The sequence below is a fragment of the Neoarius graeffei genome, chromosome 17 (genome assembly GCF_027579695.1).
Source record: "Neoarius graeffei isolate fNeoGra1 chromosome 17, fNeoGra1.pri, whole genome shotgun sequence".
Classification (NCBI taxonomy): Eukaryota; Metazoa; Chordata; class Actinopteri; order Siluriformes; family Ariidae; genus Neoarius; species Neoarius graeffei.
This window is the reverse complement of record NC_083585.1, coordinates 7207552-7224341: the sequence shown is the minus strand read 5'-3', so window position 1 is coordinate 7224341 and position 16790 is coordinate 7207552. Positions and strand designations below refer to the sequence as shown.

At 45.9% G+C, this 16790-nt stretch overlaps 1 protein-coding gene and 1 pseudogene across 4 annotated transcripts in view; one reads left to right on the top strand and one right to left on the bottom strand.

The window, feature by feature from the left end:
- Positions 1-16790, bottom strand: part of LOC132901334 (zinc finger protein 271-like) — a 93530-nt gene that overhangs the window by 63023 nt on the left and 13717 nt on the right. For 2 of the 4 annotated variants that reach the window (XM_060943648.1, XM_060943647.1), the window contains exon 2: positions 6944-7106. The exons of the other annotated variants lie outside the window; for them this stretch is intronic. In XM_060943648.1, coding sequence (XP_060799631.1) covers positions 6944-7094 — 151 coding nt within the window. In that variant the 5' untranslated portion in view covers positions 7095-7106. The remainder of the gene's footprint in view (positions 1-6943; positions 7107-16790) is intronic. 4 annotated transcript variants of the gene reach the window in all.
- Positions 15992-16758, top strand: LOC132864576 (zinc finger BED domain-containing protein 5-like; annotated as a pseudogene).

The window sequence follows — 16790 nt, the reverse complement described above, 5'->3', positions numbered from 1 at the left end:
GCTGCGTCTTTGTGACCTTTCCAAATCCAGCAGGTGAGTAGGTACGGGACATGGTAACATTATCTAATTGGGCTAGATCACTTCTCCACTGTTCCCATTTTGGATGAAGTTCGTCTGGTTGAGGATCGTCCCAGCCTGTGCCTCGCCTATACATCTCCTGAAGAATGATCTTCGCTTTGAGCAGAACAGGTGCCACAAACCCAAGAGGGTCATACAAGGAAGCCACTACAAACAGGATGCCACGGCGTGTTGCAGGCTGATCCTTTAGGCTGACGTTAAGCCGGAAGTGGTCGGATTCCACATCCCACTGAATCCCTAGGACTCCCTCAAGTGGCAGGTTGTCAAAGGGGAGGTCCATATTTTTCACATTAGTTGCTTGTTCTGAGGGTGGTATACTCTCTAGGACATCTCTGTCGTTCGACACAGACTTGTGTAGTCGCAGACCACCCGTGGTGCACAGTTTGCGAGCTTCTCTGGCAAGCTGAATAGCATCTTCGGTGCTTTCAACACTGGCAAGCCCGTCATCTACATAAAAAGCCCTCAAGATGAACCGGGAGCCTTTAGGGTAGAGGTTGCTATTCTCTTTAGCTAGATGCTTCAGCCCATAGTTTGCGCATCCAGGAGAGGAAGCAGCACCGAACAGATGCACCTTCACCCGGAACTCGCTGGGCGGTGAGTTCAAGTCTCCTTGCTTCCGACAGAGAAAGCACAGGTAGTTGCGATCAGCCTCATACACACGGAAGAAAAAAAAAAAACGTTCCATCAATTTTGCACATCAGAGCAACAGGGTGTTGTCGAAAGCAAATGAGAACACCACTCAACTTGTTCAGCATGTCAGGACCAGAGAGGAGGTGGTCATTTAGGCTGGTTCCTTCGCATCTGGCGGCCCAATCGAACACTACGCAAAGCTTTTCCGGCTTCTTTGCATGGGGAACGTACCATCTCTCACCTTCACTCCCACCATCTTCAACCTGCTCTGTATCTCCCTTCTCGATTACCTCCTCCATGAACTCGACATACTGCTCCTTATACCTTTAGTCCCGTTGCAGTTTCCTTTTCAGGTGGTTGAGGCATATCATGGCTGAGTCTTTATCATCAGGCAAGCTAGGTCTGTTTTTGAAGGGCAGGGCATTTCATAGTGGCCATGCGTGTTTTTCCGCATACCCTCATCTAGCTTATGGAGGAAGGCAATGTCGTCTTGTGACACTGCTTTGCTGTCTTCACTGCCATCCTTGAAGTCAGATCCTAGAATGCGAATCGCATTGGCAGAAGTTACCAGAGGCAGCTCTTTAACCATGATTTTGTGACACAGGCAACTTGTGCTCAACGGATCATGGCCTTGGGCTGAGCGCCCCACAATAGTCCATCCTAAGTCTGTCCGTATTGCACAGGGTTCCTCATCTCCTCCTAGGATTACCTGCCTTGATGCCATAGCGCTGGAGCAGTTGTAGCCTATAAGAGGTCCTACTTCACAGTCTTTTAGTGGTTGGATTTCGTCTGCCATTTCTCTGAGATGACTCCATTGTTTAGCCGTCTCAAGTGGAAATGCGAGCATGGTTAACGGGTATGCAATCCTTCGTGTATGCAACTGGAAGATCAACCTGAATAGCAGAACTGTATCCCCTTACACGAAGGCTGGAGACACTCTCACTTTGGAGAACTGTTTTTTCCACTCATGGTGGTCAACTTCAACTTCACTGGATACTTGTCAGCAATTAGACGGTCACTCACTTCTTGGTTAACGAATGTTCTATCGCTTTAAGTGTCGAGTAGAGCATAGACAAGCTTCTCAGCTGTTGAACTGTTTTTAGTTGACACCCACACTGGTATTACCATCGATGTGTAGGATGAGCCTTCGCCTGTTACACAGTGATGTTGCAGCAGCAGCAGCACTTGGATTCATCCCTGTTTCAGATGAACACCTTTCCTTTCCATAGTTGTAATCATGGAGGACTGTAGGATGCCTTCCTTTGCAGTTGTCACAGAAGTGACTATGACGACAGTCTTTTGCGCCGTGTCCAGATTTTAAGCATCCGTAACATGGTTTCTTCTACTTTATGTGGTTCCGTCATTCTGCCAACATCCCTGTGAACTTGGGACATGCATGAAGTTGGTGTCTGTTATCTTGACAAAGGATGCATGGAGCTTTAGCCCTTTTCTGGTCTGACCTTTGATTTGTGTTGTCTGTAGCTGTGTGAGTGGTGAGAACACTGGCCTTGTTTCTCTTTGTGTCTCAGATTTCTCTTCAGGTGTTCGAGTCTGATGAAGGAAGAGCATGAAGCGATATAATTGGATTGCAGGCAATCTCAGCTTCAGTTGACACAAATGTTGCAAAGTCCTTGAAACTTGGAAATTCTTGCTTCTCGTTCAGGCATTGGGTGACTTGTCAGTTCCAGTGTGAAGCTGGCCAGTCTGGTAGTTTGTGGGCAAGCTTCTGGTTCTCCTCACAGTCATTTAGTATGTCAAGACCCTTGACGTGAGGCATGGCATCTTGACAGGCATTCAGAAAATCTGAGAAGTTTGAGTCCTTGAACATCCTTAGGTTGAATCCTTGGCCAATTGGTGAGCTTCTCTCTGAATGCTCACTGAATGGTGAATGGCTGGCCAAAGCGATGATTCAGCTTGTTCCAGGCCTCCTGATAGGCTTCATCATCATTCCGGAAGAAAGTGCCTTCTAGCACCTGGCATGCTGGACCACCAACGTATTTCTTTAGATAATATTTTTTTCAACTGGTGTGATTGCTCTTTGGTCAATGAGTGAGGTAAAACGCTGCTTTCCATTCAATGGAATTGCATCACCATTGAAGACAAATGGTTCTGGAACAGGGAGCCTACTTAAGGCTATGCTGTCTTGAAAGACCCGAACAAGAAGGGAAACATCTGTGTGAGGGGGGTGTTGCAACATGAGATAGAGGAACTGCAGTTACAGGCACACTCTGTTTCATCGTTAACGCAGTCAGCAGCTTTGCGTTCCGTCTCTTTATCATATACCTTTAGCTTAGCTTGAGCTGCCTGCACTTCCTTCACTGCCTGCAATCGCTCCAACTCATGCCTTTGTGCCTCCAGAGCCTTCTGCTGTTGTTCCTCTAACTCTCGGATGACTTCTCTGTCTTTCTTCTGCCCCCATCATTTCATAATTTGCTTCCTTCACTGCTAGCTCTGCAGCTGCACGCTTGGCTGCCATGGACGAAGCTGTGGAGTGTTGGTCAGACTTGCTGTGACTTGTCAAGGAAGCAGCAGATCCATAGACAGACTTTGCATAGTCACGGTGGAGCAGTTCATGAAGGCGGCGTCTTTCCATGTCTTCATTAAACTCACCTTCGTCTATTGCTCTGCCGTAGGCAATGGCGATGATTTCTGTGGTAACTGATTCACAAGTGTCAACTCCTCTTCTCACGCCGGTGGAAGGTGTGGCAAGATCTCGAATTCCAAAATACAGGTTCATTACGTCTTCCTTCACTTCCTTAAGCTCTTCAATGAGAGGCAAGAGCTCACTCTCTGACATGTACGTCTTCAGCTGATCTCTTGCTTTGCATATGTCGAGCTTCCATTTTTTGTACATGGAGAGCAGCCGTTTCTCCTTTTTCTTGGCCTCTTCATCTTGTAGTGCACGCATTTTCTCTGTCAGGTTCCGCGCATGTTCAGAGCGTCGAGGCCCTTCAGGTTCCTTCAGGTCAGGTGTCTCAGATACAATTGCCACTGAGTGGAGCTCACTCTGGAAGTCTTGAACTTTGTGCTGGGAACCAGGCATCTGCTCCTCTGTCTCCTTGAAGCTACCTGACTTTGACATTATCAACTCAATTTGAAATTATTAAGTCAGAAGAAACCTCTTAAGTATGATCAAACCTTGGCAATAAACTAGGGCTGTCAAGCGATTAAAACAATCGCGATTAATGTCGCAACAGTCATAGTTAATTCGCGATTAATCGCACATTTTTGTCACATAAAACATTGTAATTCTCTTATCAGCATAAAAAAGTGAATGGGCTTGCCTTATACCAATGTTTTTTTTTTATTGCAAAGCATAACACGTCTTGACACAGCCACTGCAAAGTGAAACCTAAGCCGAACACCGGCGCGGTGCTAGCAAGAGAACCATGAGTGAAATGATCAACTGTTTGAGTTAGTCTACAACTCTAATCAGAGAGATAGGTTAGACAGTGACGGTAGGCTTGACATGCTTGATAATATAAAGTACACCATTATATTAAGTTTAAGTTGTTCGGTGATAAATATTGCATTGAATCTGATCTTTACTGTTTCAGCTCACTTAACACATTTTGTACTTTTACACTTTCTGCCTGTTGATGCGTCGCGCTGTCCAATCAGAGGCGGCCAAATTTGCATATTACAGGAAGGATTTCTGGGATAGCATTGAGTTTACAGTTCAGAGGGATCTGGCTTCTTTAGACGCTGTCTTCTTAAAACTGAATAAATATTTAAAAAGACCCAAATTAGCCAGTCTTTTGAACAGCTCTTTTCAAAGAACAGATCACAAAGATGCGGATCCCATCAAAGAGCCATAAATCCCATCTCTACTAGCGCGCCCTGCCCGCGCTGGTTCTTTGGGGGAGGGCAGAGGACTCTGGCTGTGCGGGGCGTGGCATTACAGTCTAGCTGCTGGTTTTCTAAGCAAAGTCTCTGTTCCAAGTTCCTGGCAGTTTCAAAAACTTATGAAAAACCTACATCATGTCACAGAGCGTTAATCTCGCGATAAAAAAAAATTAATCGCCGTTAAAATTGAGTCAAGTTAACGCGTTAATAACGCGACATTTTTGACAGCACTACAATAAACAAAGTTGCTGTAAATATCCAGGTAAGTATTTACAATAAAGGCAAACCTTCAAGTACTTGAAATGCAAAATGCAAATATCAGAATATGAGCATGAACAACTAGCAGAGCTGCATTAACATACAGACACTCAAACAACTGTAAATGTCCAGGTAAGTACTGTAATGAACACACTTCTCAAAGTACTTGGTATGCAAAAAATATAAAAATGTCCTTAATAAAAAAAAAAAGTGCATATTTGAATGTGTCCATGTGTGAGTGTAAGCAACAGTTCCTTTCCTTTGCTGTAGATGAGAAAATGAGTATGAAAAGTTGACTGGTTCAGTCTAAAAGGGCTGTTCATGTGGAGCTCACCTTGTTGCAGTCTGTAGACTGTAATATAGGTGTGTACTCTCAGTTCTGCTTCAATGTCAGTGAATGTGACCATACTTGACCATTGCATCGAATCCATGAAACCGCTGCCTGGATTGCCGAAGTGGATCACGTGCTGACATGTCGGGACATGTTCATGATGAATCCATGTAGACAGCACATGGCGAAGTAGTAGCAGCAGGCACGCCGTGAAGACCCTCCATCATGGCCCGTCATAATGGCAGCAAGTCGTCAGATCCATGAGGGCAAGCTCTTACTATAGCGAACCCCAGCCAGACAATGATGAAGCTTAATAAATGCTTCTTGAAACATCAGTATGTTCAACCGTCATCCTTAATTTGAATACAAATATACTTCCTTTCCTTCACAACCTTTCTTCACAAACACCGCAAGAACTGCATATGGATAAATAAAATAAAATTAGCTCTCAAGCATAAACGTTTCCATAATGCCAGTTAACCACACATGTGGACATTTATCAAATATTCACTCACATACAAATCGGTCAAAGCACATGAAAAGCTAGAAAACCAGCATTAACACGACATTACAGCTTATCCATGTAACACCCTTTCGCATAAGCTAACCTTAGCATGACTAATACAACAACGATATAAGTAAACACCCTTTCGACAGTTAATTAGGATAACATCACAGCAAACAGTCATAAAACAAGTTGAAACACACAATACCTTGTTCCCATTTCCAGCTAGGCATTAATTATCAATAATGAAACTTTACATTGCAAGGCAACATCTTCAAAACACCTTTTCCTTCTGTACACTCTTCAATTAGCTGCCGTTCACGTGTGAACACCTATGGCCAAGTTGCTGACTCTCAGATGAGAGTACGCCAGAAGGGCTTCAAAATAAAAGACACGAAAACGTAAAAGGCACTAACAAAAATAAAACTTACAGGAAGTAGTTAACTTGCTTATATACCATCAATAAGAGTCATTTACATACAGCATGAGCTTCAGTTGAAAAAGAGGAGTTTGATGGCTTTACATGTCTTGGAGGAAGTACACGTTAGCCTTCACTCACACGGTTAGAGACCTGGCTAGTGGGTGGATACTAGCAGGTGACCACACTGGACAAAAAACAGGTGGAAGAAAGAGGGAAAAAAAAAAAAAACTATAATCTTCTAATGTGGTGAAGACCCAGATATCAGTCAGTAAGTTTCCCCAAGATGGAAGAGTCTTCAAGACAGAGGATTTTGTGCTTTCTAGTTTCTAAGTCACACGACATGCCACTTTTTTTTTTTTTTGTCTCAGAGTAAAACACAGGAGTGGCTGGAGAGAATGACAGACATTAGGCCACATTAAATGTAAACAGAAACAAATTAAACATTCATTAAATGTGTCATTCATTAATAAATTAAAAATTACAATAACAAGCAAATCACTATGGTTTGAGGGGAATCATACTCTTTGGGCCATGCTGTTATATGAAAATAAAATCACACGGCATAGATTTTTTACACACACCCATCGTGTGATATTCCATACTTTTTTTGTTCAGGTTAACATCAGCTTATAATGACTAAAGTATTTTAAATAAGTAAGTTTCTCTCACTCCTCGCTACCATGTTACACGCTCTATAAACAAAGTTCATACTTAAATCAGTAAAGAATCTAAATGTCACAATTTGTTGATTAAAATAAGAGAGACTGAGGCTACATCCCAAATGTACTGTATTGCACTTTTAGTGCACCAGATAGTGTGCAGGGTAGAATAAACAGTGAGTGTTACTGAGCACCAGAGTGGCCTAATGTCTTACAAAGATAGTCTTTATCGTCAGGATCTTCCACTTTAATGGAGAGACCTTCAGGTGGGTTGTCGAGATCGTTGTAGATATTCAGCTCCAGCGTCTCCTCTTTCTTCACACAGGCTTCTGAGGTCTCTCCATCCATGGATGTCTCGGTTTTCATGTCCTCACACAGCTAAAGATCAAACAACAAACCTGTTAGGGCGGGACAGTATCCATCCCACTCGGGAAGGTGCTGCTCTCATTTCTCGCAGCATAGCTCATAGTTTCAGAACAGGCCTAGTTAATCTGTGACAATCCAGTGCCAACACCAGGGAGCAGACGGACAGACTAAACTGTCTGCCTGCTACCTGCACAGAGTCATCACACAGGTACCATTACATTGAAGCATGAACTGTTAATGAACTTCTTACTGATCTCTCTCACACACACACACACACACACACACAAAACCCCGATTCCAAAAAAGTTAAGACAAAGTACAAATTGTAAATAAAAACAATGCAATGATGTGGAAGTTTCAAAATTCCATATTTTATTCAGAATAGAACAGAGATGACATCAAATGTTTAAACTGAGAAAATGTATCATTTAAAGAGAAAAATTAGGTGATTTTAAAGTTCATGACAACAACACATCTCAAAAAAGTTGGGACAAGGCTATGTTTACCACTGAGAGACATCCCCTTTTCTCTTTACAACAGTCTGTAAACGTCTGGGGACTGAGGAGACAAGTTGCTCAAGTTTAGGGATAGGAATGTTAACCCATTCTTGTCTCATGAAGGATTCTAGTTGCTCAATTGTCTTAGGTCTTTTTTGTCGTATCTTCTGTTTTATGATGCGCCAAATGTTTTCTATGGGTGAAAGATCTGGACTGCAGGTTGGCCAGTTCAGTACCCGGACCCTCCTTCTATGCAGCCATGATGCTGTAATTGATGCAGTATGTGGTTTGGCATTGTCATGTTGGAAAAATGCAAGGTCTTCCCTGAAAGAGACGATGTCCCTGATTTCCATAAAGAACTTCAAATTTTGATTCATCTGACCACAGAACAGTTTTCCACTTTGCCACAGTCCATTTTAAATGAGCCTTGGCCCAGAGAAGACGTCTGCGCTTCTGGATCATGTTTAGATAAGGCTGCTTCTTTGAACTATAGAGTTTTAGCTGGCAACGGCGGATGGCACGGTGAATTGCGTTCACAGATAACGTTCTCTGGAAATATTCCTGAGCCCATTTTGTGATTTCCAATACAGAAGCATGCCTGTATGTGATACAGTGCCGTCTAAGGGCCCGAAGATCACGGGCACCCAGTATGGTTTTCCGGCCTTGACCCTTACACACAGATTCTTCCAGATTCTCTGAATCTTTTGATATTATGCACTGTAGATGATATGTTCAAACTCTCTGCAATTTTACATTGTCAAACTCCTTTCTGATATTGCTCCACTATTTGTCGGCGCAGAATTACGGGGATTGGTGATCCTCTTCCCATCTTTACTTCTAAGAGCCGCTGCCCCTCCAAGATGCTCTTTTTATACCCAGTCATGTTAATGACCTATTGCCAATTGACCTGAGTTGCAATTTGATCCTCCAGCTGTTCCTTTTTTGTACCTTTAACTTTTCCAGCCTCTTATTGCCCCGTCCCAACATTTTTGAGATGTGTTGCTGCCATGAAATTTCAAATGAGCCAATATTTGGCATGAAATTTTAAAATGTCTCACTTTCAACATTTGATATGTCGTCCATGTTCTATTGTGAATACAATATCAGTTTTTGAAATTTGCAAATTATTGCATTCCTTTTTTATTTACAATTTGTACTTTGTCCCAACTTTTTTTGGAATCAGGGTTGTACATATTCTTTCTGTAAACTTAATTCATACATTTAAGTTTTCTTTTCCTTTAAATATATGTTTTACTCTTAATCCAGTCCATTTAATAAAGTGCCAAAATTGAAACTTTAATATGCCGTTGCCTTACTTTTCTTTTCAGTGTATCTTAGTTATACATATATTATGGTAATTGCATCAGAAACATTCTAAAATTAGTTATAGTAATACAGCAACTTATTTTAAGGCGGCAGTTCTTGGGTTCAGATCCCTTTGTGATCAACAGGAGGTCATGATGATCGATTCTCTTCATTGGATTGCAGAAAATGGAGCAAACCACTGTTCATATTTTCATGCACATTTTTGTTACAACACTACTTGATCATAGATAATTAAGGTATCCTGCAGATTTTTCAATCTATCATATACCCAAGTAATCAATAACAAAACAGTTTAACTTGCATATTGAACTTTAAGGTGAAATTTCAAATGTGTATACATGAATACTATTTAGGTCAGAAGTCATTGAAACACTGGTAAAATCTATCCTATAAATTAGTGATTCTCAAACTGTGGTACGCGGGCTCCATTCGAGTGGTACACCAAATGATTACTTAATTAAATATAAATAAAAAAAATGACCGTGTGGGTTTCCTCCAGGTGCGCCGGTTTCCCCCACAGTCCAAAGACATGCAGGTTAAGTTAACTGGTGACTCTAAATTGACCTCAAGTGTGAATGTGAGTGTGAATGGTTGTCTGTGTCTATGTGTCAGCCCTGTGATGACCTGGCGACTTGTCCAGGGTGTACCCCGCCTTTCGCCCGTAGTCAGCTGGGATAGGCTCCAGCTTGCCTGCGACCCTGTAGAGAGCAATTCCAGCGTTATGGACGTGACACTTGAACTCAAAATGGCAACAAATGACCCAGTGCATGTTTTATTGTCTCCCAGTATTTAAACAGGTGTTGCATATTTTAAGGCTGTACCATACTGGAGAAGTGATAGAACAAGAACAATTCCCATAGTACATCTAGGGCATGCCAGAAAATGCCAATAAAAGATGCGTTATGGATGTGACAGAAAAAGTATCACTTTTCTTGGGTGACTGTACATTTTTATCAAACTCTGTGAAATTGTAAACCTAATGTCGAAATGGAGATATCCATTTGATAGAGGAGTCCAAGGTGAATATTAAAAAATCTTTGTTTAAAATATTTTGTATTTCATGCAGAGTTTCGGAAGGAAAAGTCAGCGTTATGGATGTGACGCGTCTGAAATAGACATGGCATATGTTTAGAAAATCAGCAATTTAACCACCATAACCCTTTGAAAAACTCTCTAAATATCAGCTAAAACTATCAAAGTTCTTAAATAATATTTAGGATGGCTATTGTTTTGCTGTTTTGTGGATTTTAGCATACATTTCTGTGGCTTGTGGCAATAATATAGAATTGTACATGATCAAAGTTGGTTTTAGCTTGGGTTTACATTATAAGAAAGAAAGACTGACAGTGACATATTAGGTTGGTTACAAATTGGTTCAACTTATTCACATCTGTAAAATACAGGCCTAGGTGATATCTCTGGGAGTGGTTTTGATGTATTACATGTTGCTTTATTTTTGCATGGTGAGGTTGACATTTACATGGAATTGCCCTAGAACAGGATATAGCGGCTAGAGATAATGAGATGAAAATAAAACATGAAATACTATCCATAACATCTGAATGGATGAAAATATCTCATCAACCGATGACAAGAAAATGAAAGGAGATACAAATTAAGTTAATAATTTAAAAAAAAGTTTGCAAGTGCTTCTGGGTAGCCATACATAACGTACGTACGCATTCCCACCATTTCTCCTGACAGACAGTTATCCGCCATTGGTAGCTACAGACGAGGCTGTGATAGAAAAAGGTGGCGGTGGCTTTGCTAATTATGACGATGTGGCAGCGGGGGCGTGGCCAAGCAGCAGTCTGTGAATAGAGAGCGGGGTCGGGGAAGGTAAGTGGCCAAGTCATTACACCTGGTGTCAATTAGTGTGTGTGTGTGTGTGTGTTTGTTGCAGGGATGGAGTATAAAAGGAGGGGGAGAGCAGAGTCTCCCCCGACCAGAACGCGTGTGTGATTGAGAGAAGCTGAAAAGCTGATGAAAATAAGTAAAATAAAGAAAGTGTGTGTGAATACCAACTATCGCCTGCCGTGCTTCTGTGCTCCACCCACATCAGGGATTACTACAGTGGTGCCGAAACCCGGGAGATACAGAAGGGAACCACCCCATGGAGTCGTCCCCATTTGAAGAGCTCATCCTTGCTCTCGCTACTGCCCAGCAGAACCAGCATCAAGTGCTGATCACCCTCCCGAAAAAGCAGCAGTGCTTCTAAGCCTTGATGCTGGCCCAGCAGGAAGATCGCCAGGCGTTCCGGCACCTGGTCACGTCAGTAGGGCTGTCGGCCACCGCAGTCGCCACCCTCACGAAGATGGGACCGCAGGACGATCCGGAAGCGTTCCTCGCTCTCTTTGAGCAGGCAGCCGAGGGGGTGGCCACAGGAGCAGCGCGCCTCCTCCTGCTCCTGACTGGCGAGGCGCAGCTCGCAGCTCCCTGCTGACAACTAACTGGTCTATGCTGACCTAAAGAAAGCCAATCTGCAGCGGCTCGGCCGCTCCCCGGAGCAGCAACATCGTCAGCGCTTCCGGACGCTGGCACTGGAGGAGGTCGGCCGGCCATTTGCATTCAGCCAGCAACTCCGGGACGCCTGCCGACAGCGGGTGAGGGCGGAAGACCGCGACGCTGAGATCATCAATCTGGCGTCACTGGAGCAGTTTATCCCTCAACTTCTGGAAGGAACGGCGGAATGGGTCCAGTGTCACCGCCCAGCGTCGCTGGAACGAGCCATTGAGCTGGCGGAGGACCGTCTGGAGGCAACTCCGACGGCAGGCAGACGAGGCGTCTCCCCTCACTTCTCTTTTCCCTCTCTCTCTCTCTCTCTCTCCTGTCTCTTGTCCCCCTCTCCACCCCATTCCCCTGCCACGAAGGCGGCGGCTGGCTCCTCCCCAGCCAGCCCGTCGCACCTGTGGTGTTCTCCCATCTCCCTCTTCTGTGTCTGTATTGTCTCCCCCTCAGGTGAGTGACACCCATAACACCAGTGCATAGTGAAAGCCTGGGCCGGTGTGCTGGCGCGGTGGGGAATCGGAGCATCTCCAGAGTCAGAGCTTCACAAGGGAGGTGGGTGCTGTCATCCGGATCCCCGACACGCCAGAAACTGGCCCCGATCGGGCCAGAATGCATCGCATACCGGTGAGTATTCAAGGGGATACATATCACGCTTTGGATTCCAGTTGTAATCAGACCTCAATTCACCAACACCTGGTGCAAGGTCAGGCATTGGGGGGAGCACAAGCGGTGAAGGTGTGTGCGCACAGGGATGTCCACCATTACCCACTAGTGTCTGTCCATATTCTATTCTGGGGCCAAACGCATAGACTAAAGGCCGCGGTTAATCCTCGTCTTACCCACTCGTTGATTTTGGGTACTGATTGGCCGGGATTTAAAGAACTAATGGGAGTATTTAACATATAGTGGGTCCTGCCCTAGTAGGTCACAGGAAGATCCCGGTGCGGCATTGGCTGGAGCTGTCACAGAGCCGTCTACATCAACACTGCGTCAGAGTGAGGAGCAACCCACTCCTCCTCCCTCTCTCGGGGATTTCCCGTTAGAGCAGTCGCAAGACGAGACTCCGCGGCATGCATTTGACCAAGTGAGAGCAATCGATGGTCAAACTCTTCAGCCATGCGCGGCACCAATCTTCCCCTATTTTGCCATTATTAAAGAGAGATTGTACCGAGTGACGCAGGACACTCAAACTAAGGAACAAGTAACCCAGTTGTTAATCCCAAAGAGTCGTAGGGAACTCGTGTTCCATGCGGCTCACTTTAATCCCATGGCTGGACACTTGGGGCAAGACAAAACACTAGCCCGAATAATGGCCCGGTTCTATAGGCCAAGGATTCGCGGGGATGTCCGTCGGTGGTGTGCGGCGTGCCATGAATGCCAATTAGTAAATCCTGCGGCCGCTCCAAAAGCGCCGTTGCATCCTCTTCCTCTAATCGAGACCCCGTTTGAGCGAATCGGGATGGATCTCATCAGGCCATTAGATCGGTCAGCACGGGGATATCGCTTTATTTTAGTTCTAGTGGACTATGCAACACGATATCCAGAAGCAGTGCCTCTCCGCAATCTCTCAGCACGCAGTATTGCGGAAGCGCTCTTCCGCTTTATCTCCTGGGTCGGGATTCCGAAAGAAATCTTGACAGACCAAGGCACCTCGTTTATGTCACACACACTGCACGAGCTGTATGGGTTACTGGGGATGAAGTCTATCTGCACCAGTGTCTATCACCTGCAAACGGATGGATTAGTAGAGCAATTTAACCAGACACTCAAAAACATAATCCGGAAATTCGTTAGTGAAGATGCGCGTAATTGGGATAAGTGGCTCAAACCCGTTATTCGCAGTACGAGAGGTCCCGCAAAACTCCACAGGGTTTTCTCCCTTTGAATTATTATATGGGCATAAGCTGCGCAGCATTCTGGATGGGTTGTGGGAAAATTGGGAGGAGGGACCTTCACAGAGTAAAAATGAAATCCAGTATGTTCTTGGCCTGCACGCAAAACCCCACACCCTCACGCAATTAACCCAGGAGAATTTACGGCAGGCACAAGAACATCAGAGCCGACTGTATGACAGGGGCACGCCCCTTAGAGAGTTCACGCTGGGAGACAAAGTACTCGTATTATTGCCCATGTCGAGTTCTAAATTAGTCACCAAGTGGCAAGGGCCCTTCGAGGTCACAAGGCGAGTCGGGGACGTCGACTATGAGGTGGAACGAACAGATAGGAGTGGGGCACTGCAAGTCTACCACCTCAACCTTTTAAAACGTGGAAATGAGGGGGTCCCCGTGGCGTTGGCGTCAGTAGTCCCAGAGAAGGCGGAGCTGGGGCCGGAGGTAAAAAAAAAAAAAGATAACATCTCGGACCACTCCGGTCCCTTGTGGAGACCACCTCTCGCTGACCCAACTCACGGAGGTAGCCAAGTTGCAGAAGGAATTTTCCGACGTGTTCTCGCCCCTTCCGGTTCGTACCCACCTCATAAAACACCACATCTAAACGCCCCCGGGGGTGGTAGTGCGTAGCCGCCCTTACCGCTTGCCCGAACACAAGAAAGAGGTGGTTCAGGACGAACTCAAGGCCATGCTCGAAATGGGCATAATCAAGGAGTCCCACAGTGACTGGAGCAGCCCAGTGGTTCTGGTTCACAAGACCGATGGGTCGGTCCGGTTCTGTGTGGACTATAGAAGGTCAACGCAGTGTCTAAATTTGGCACGTACCCAATGCCTCGCATTGAGGAGTTGCTTGATCGGTTAGGCGCTGCTCGCTTTTATTCGACACTGGATCTAACAAAGGGATATTGGCAGATCCCCTTGACTCCTCTATCCCGAGAGAAAACAGCCTTTTCCACACCGTTTGGCTTACACCAATTTGTAACGCTCCCTTTTGGGTTGTTTGGGGCGCCCACTACGTTCCAGCGGCTTATGGACAGGGTCCTCCACCCTCATGCTGCCTATGCGGCCGCCTGTCTAGATGACATAATCTACAGTCATGATTGGCCGCAACACTTGGAACACCTGAGGGCTGTTCTAAAGTTGCTGAGGCGGGCGGGCCTCACAGCTAACCCAAAAAAGTGTGCAATTGGGCGGGTGGAAGTATGGTATCTGGGGTTCCACTTGGGACATGGGCAGGTGCGTCCCCAAATTAACCAGACTGCAGCGATTGCGGCCTGCCCGAGGCCCAAGACCAAAAGGGAGGTGAGGCAGTTCTTGGGGCTGGCTGGCTGGCTGGCTATTATCGTAGGTTTCTACCTAACTATTCAGACGTCACCAGCCCGCTAACCGACTTCACTAAAAAGGGGGCTCCAGATCCGGTCCAGTGGACAGAGCAGGCCTTCTCTGAGGTAAAAGCTGCACTGTCTGGGGGGCCACTTTTACACTCCCCTGACTCCTCTCTCCCCTTTATTTTGCAGACTGAAGCATCAGACAGGGGGTTGGGGGCCATTTTGTCCCAGGAGGTGGAGGGCGAGGAGCGCCCGGTGCTGTACATCAGCCGAATGCTTTTGCGCATCAACAGCTAGTACAGCACAATTGAAAAGGAGCATCTTGCCATCGAGTGGGCAGTCCTCACCCTCCGATACTACTTGCTTGGGCGCCCTTTCACTCTCTGTTCGGACCACGCGCCCCTCCAGTGGCTCCACCGCATGAACGATGCCAATGTGCAGATCACCCGTTGGTATCTCGCTCTCCAGCCATTTAAGTTCGAGGTGATCCACAGGCCGGGGGCACAGATGGTGGTGGCGGACTTCCTGTCCCGTCGGGGGAGGGGGGGGGGGGTCAGCTTCAGGCCGGATGGCTCCCCGGCCTGAGTCGGGTGGTGGGGGTATGTGGCAGCAGGGGCATGGCCAAGCAGCAGTCTGTGAATAGAGGGCGGGGTCGGGGAAGGTAAGTGGCTAAGTCATTACACCTGGTGTCAATGTGTGTGTTTGTTGCAGGGATGGAGTATAAAAGGAGGGGGAGAGCAGAGAAGAGTCTCCCCCGACCAGAACGCGTGTTGCGTGTGCGATTGTGTGAGTGAGAGAAGCTGAAAAGCTGATGAAAATAAGTAAAATAAAGTCTGTGTGAACACCAACTCTCGCCTGCCGTGCTTCTGTGCTCCACCCACATCAGGGATTACTACAGACGAGTACGACAAAATTACTGTTGTGGCTTAAATCCACGAATGGGAGCGTGGATCAGGAGAGAGAGAGAACTGAAGAGGACGTGTGTGAGCCAAGAGCAGATGCTAACGACAGTGGCAAAACCAGCCCCAGAACTGCTAGAAAATGGCAGAAACCAGTGAGGAGGAAGTATGACGAAAAATACATAAAACTGGGATTCATTTGGAGTGGGACAGAGGAGCTGCCCAGGCCACAGCGTGTTGTATGTGGCGACGTTCTGAGCAATGAGTCCATGAAACCATCGCATCTCAAACGGCATCTTGCAACCAAAACACAGCACTAAAGGACAAACCAATGGATTTTTTTTATGAAAACGTGATGAACTGAAGCAGTCCAAGTCCACCACTCTGTCCTATGGTACACCCGTAGCCAAAGCACAGGAAGCTTCATATCGTGCCAGCCTCCTGATCGCCAGAGCCGGTAAGCCCCACACAATCGGGGAACAGCTGTGTTTACCATTAGCTAAAGAGATGACACGCATCATGTGTGGAGAGAAAGCTGCCAGAGAGTTAAACTTGGTGCCGCTTTCAAATGACACCGTGTCAAGGAGAATAAACGACATGGCTGATGTTAAAAATACACTGATTGAGCGCATTAAGAACAGTAGATATTTTGGCATACAGCTTGATGAGACTACAGATGTTGCAGATTTGGCCAATTTATTGGTTATGTGAAAATGAATATGACGGTGTGGCGCAAGAGGACTTTATGCTCTGTAAATCACTGGAGACCAGAACTACATCAGAGCAAATATTCCAGTTACTGAACAAGTTCATCCAGGAGCATGGCTTGGACTGGGAAAAGCATGTGGGTGTATGTACTGACAGAGCGAGGGCCATGACGGGTCGCAACAGCGGGATAGCAGCTCGCATCCGAGAGGTGGCACCCGAGATGCGCTGGACTCACTGCAGTATCCATCGTGAGGCGCTGACAGTGAAGAGGATGCCTGATGACCTGAAGTCTGTGCTGGATTGTGCTGTAAAAACTGAACTTCATCAAGGCCAGACTGATGAATGCTCACTTATTTCATGTGCTCTGCAAGGAGATGGGCAGTGAGCATGTCCAACTCTTGCTTCATACTGAAGTAAGGTGGCTTTCAAGAGGAAAGGTGCTTTCGAGGCTTTTCGAATTGCACAGAGAGGTCCAGATGTTCTTGCAGGACACAAATTTCCCCCTGTAAGACATTTTTGAGGACACTTTGTGGCTCAGTCA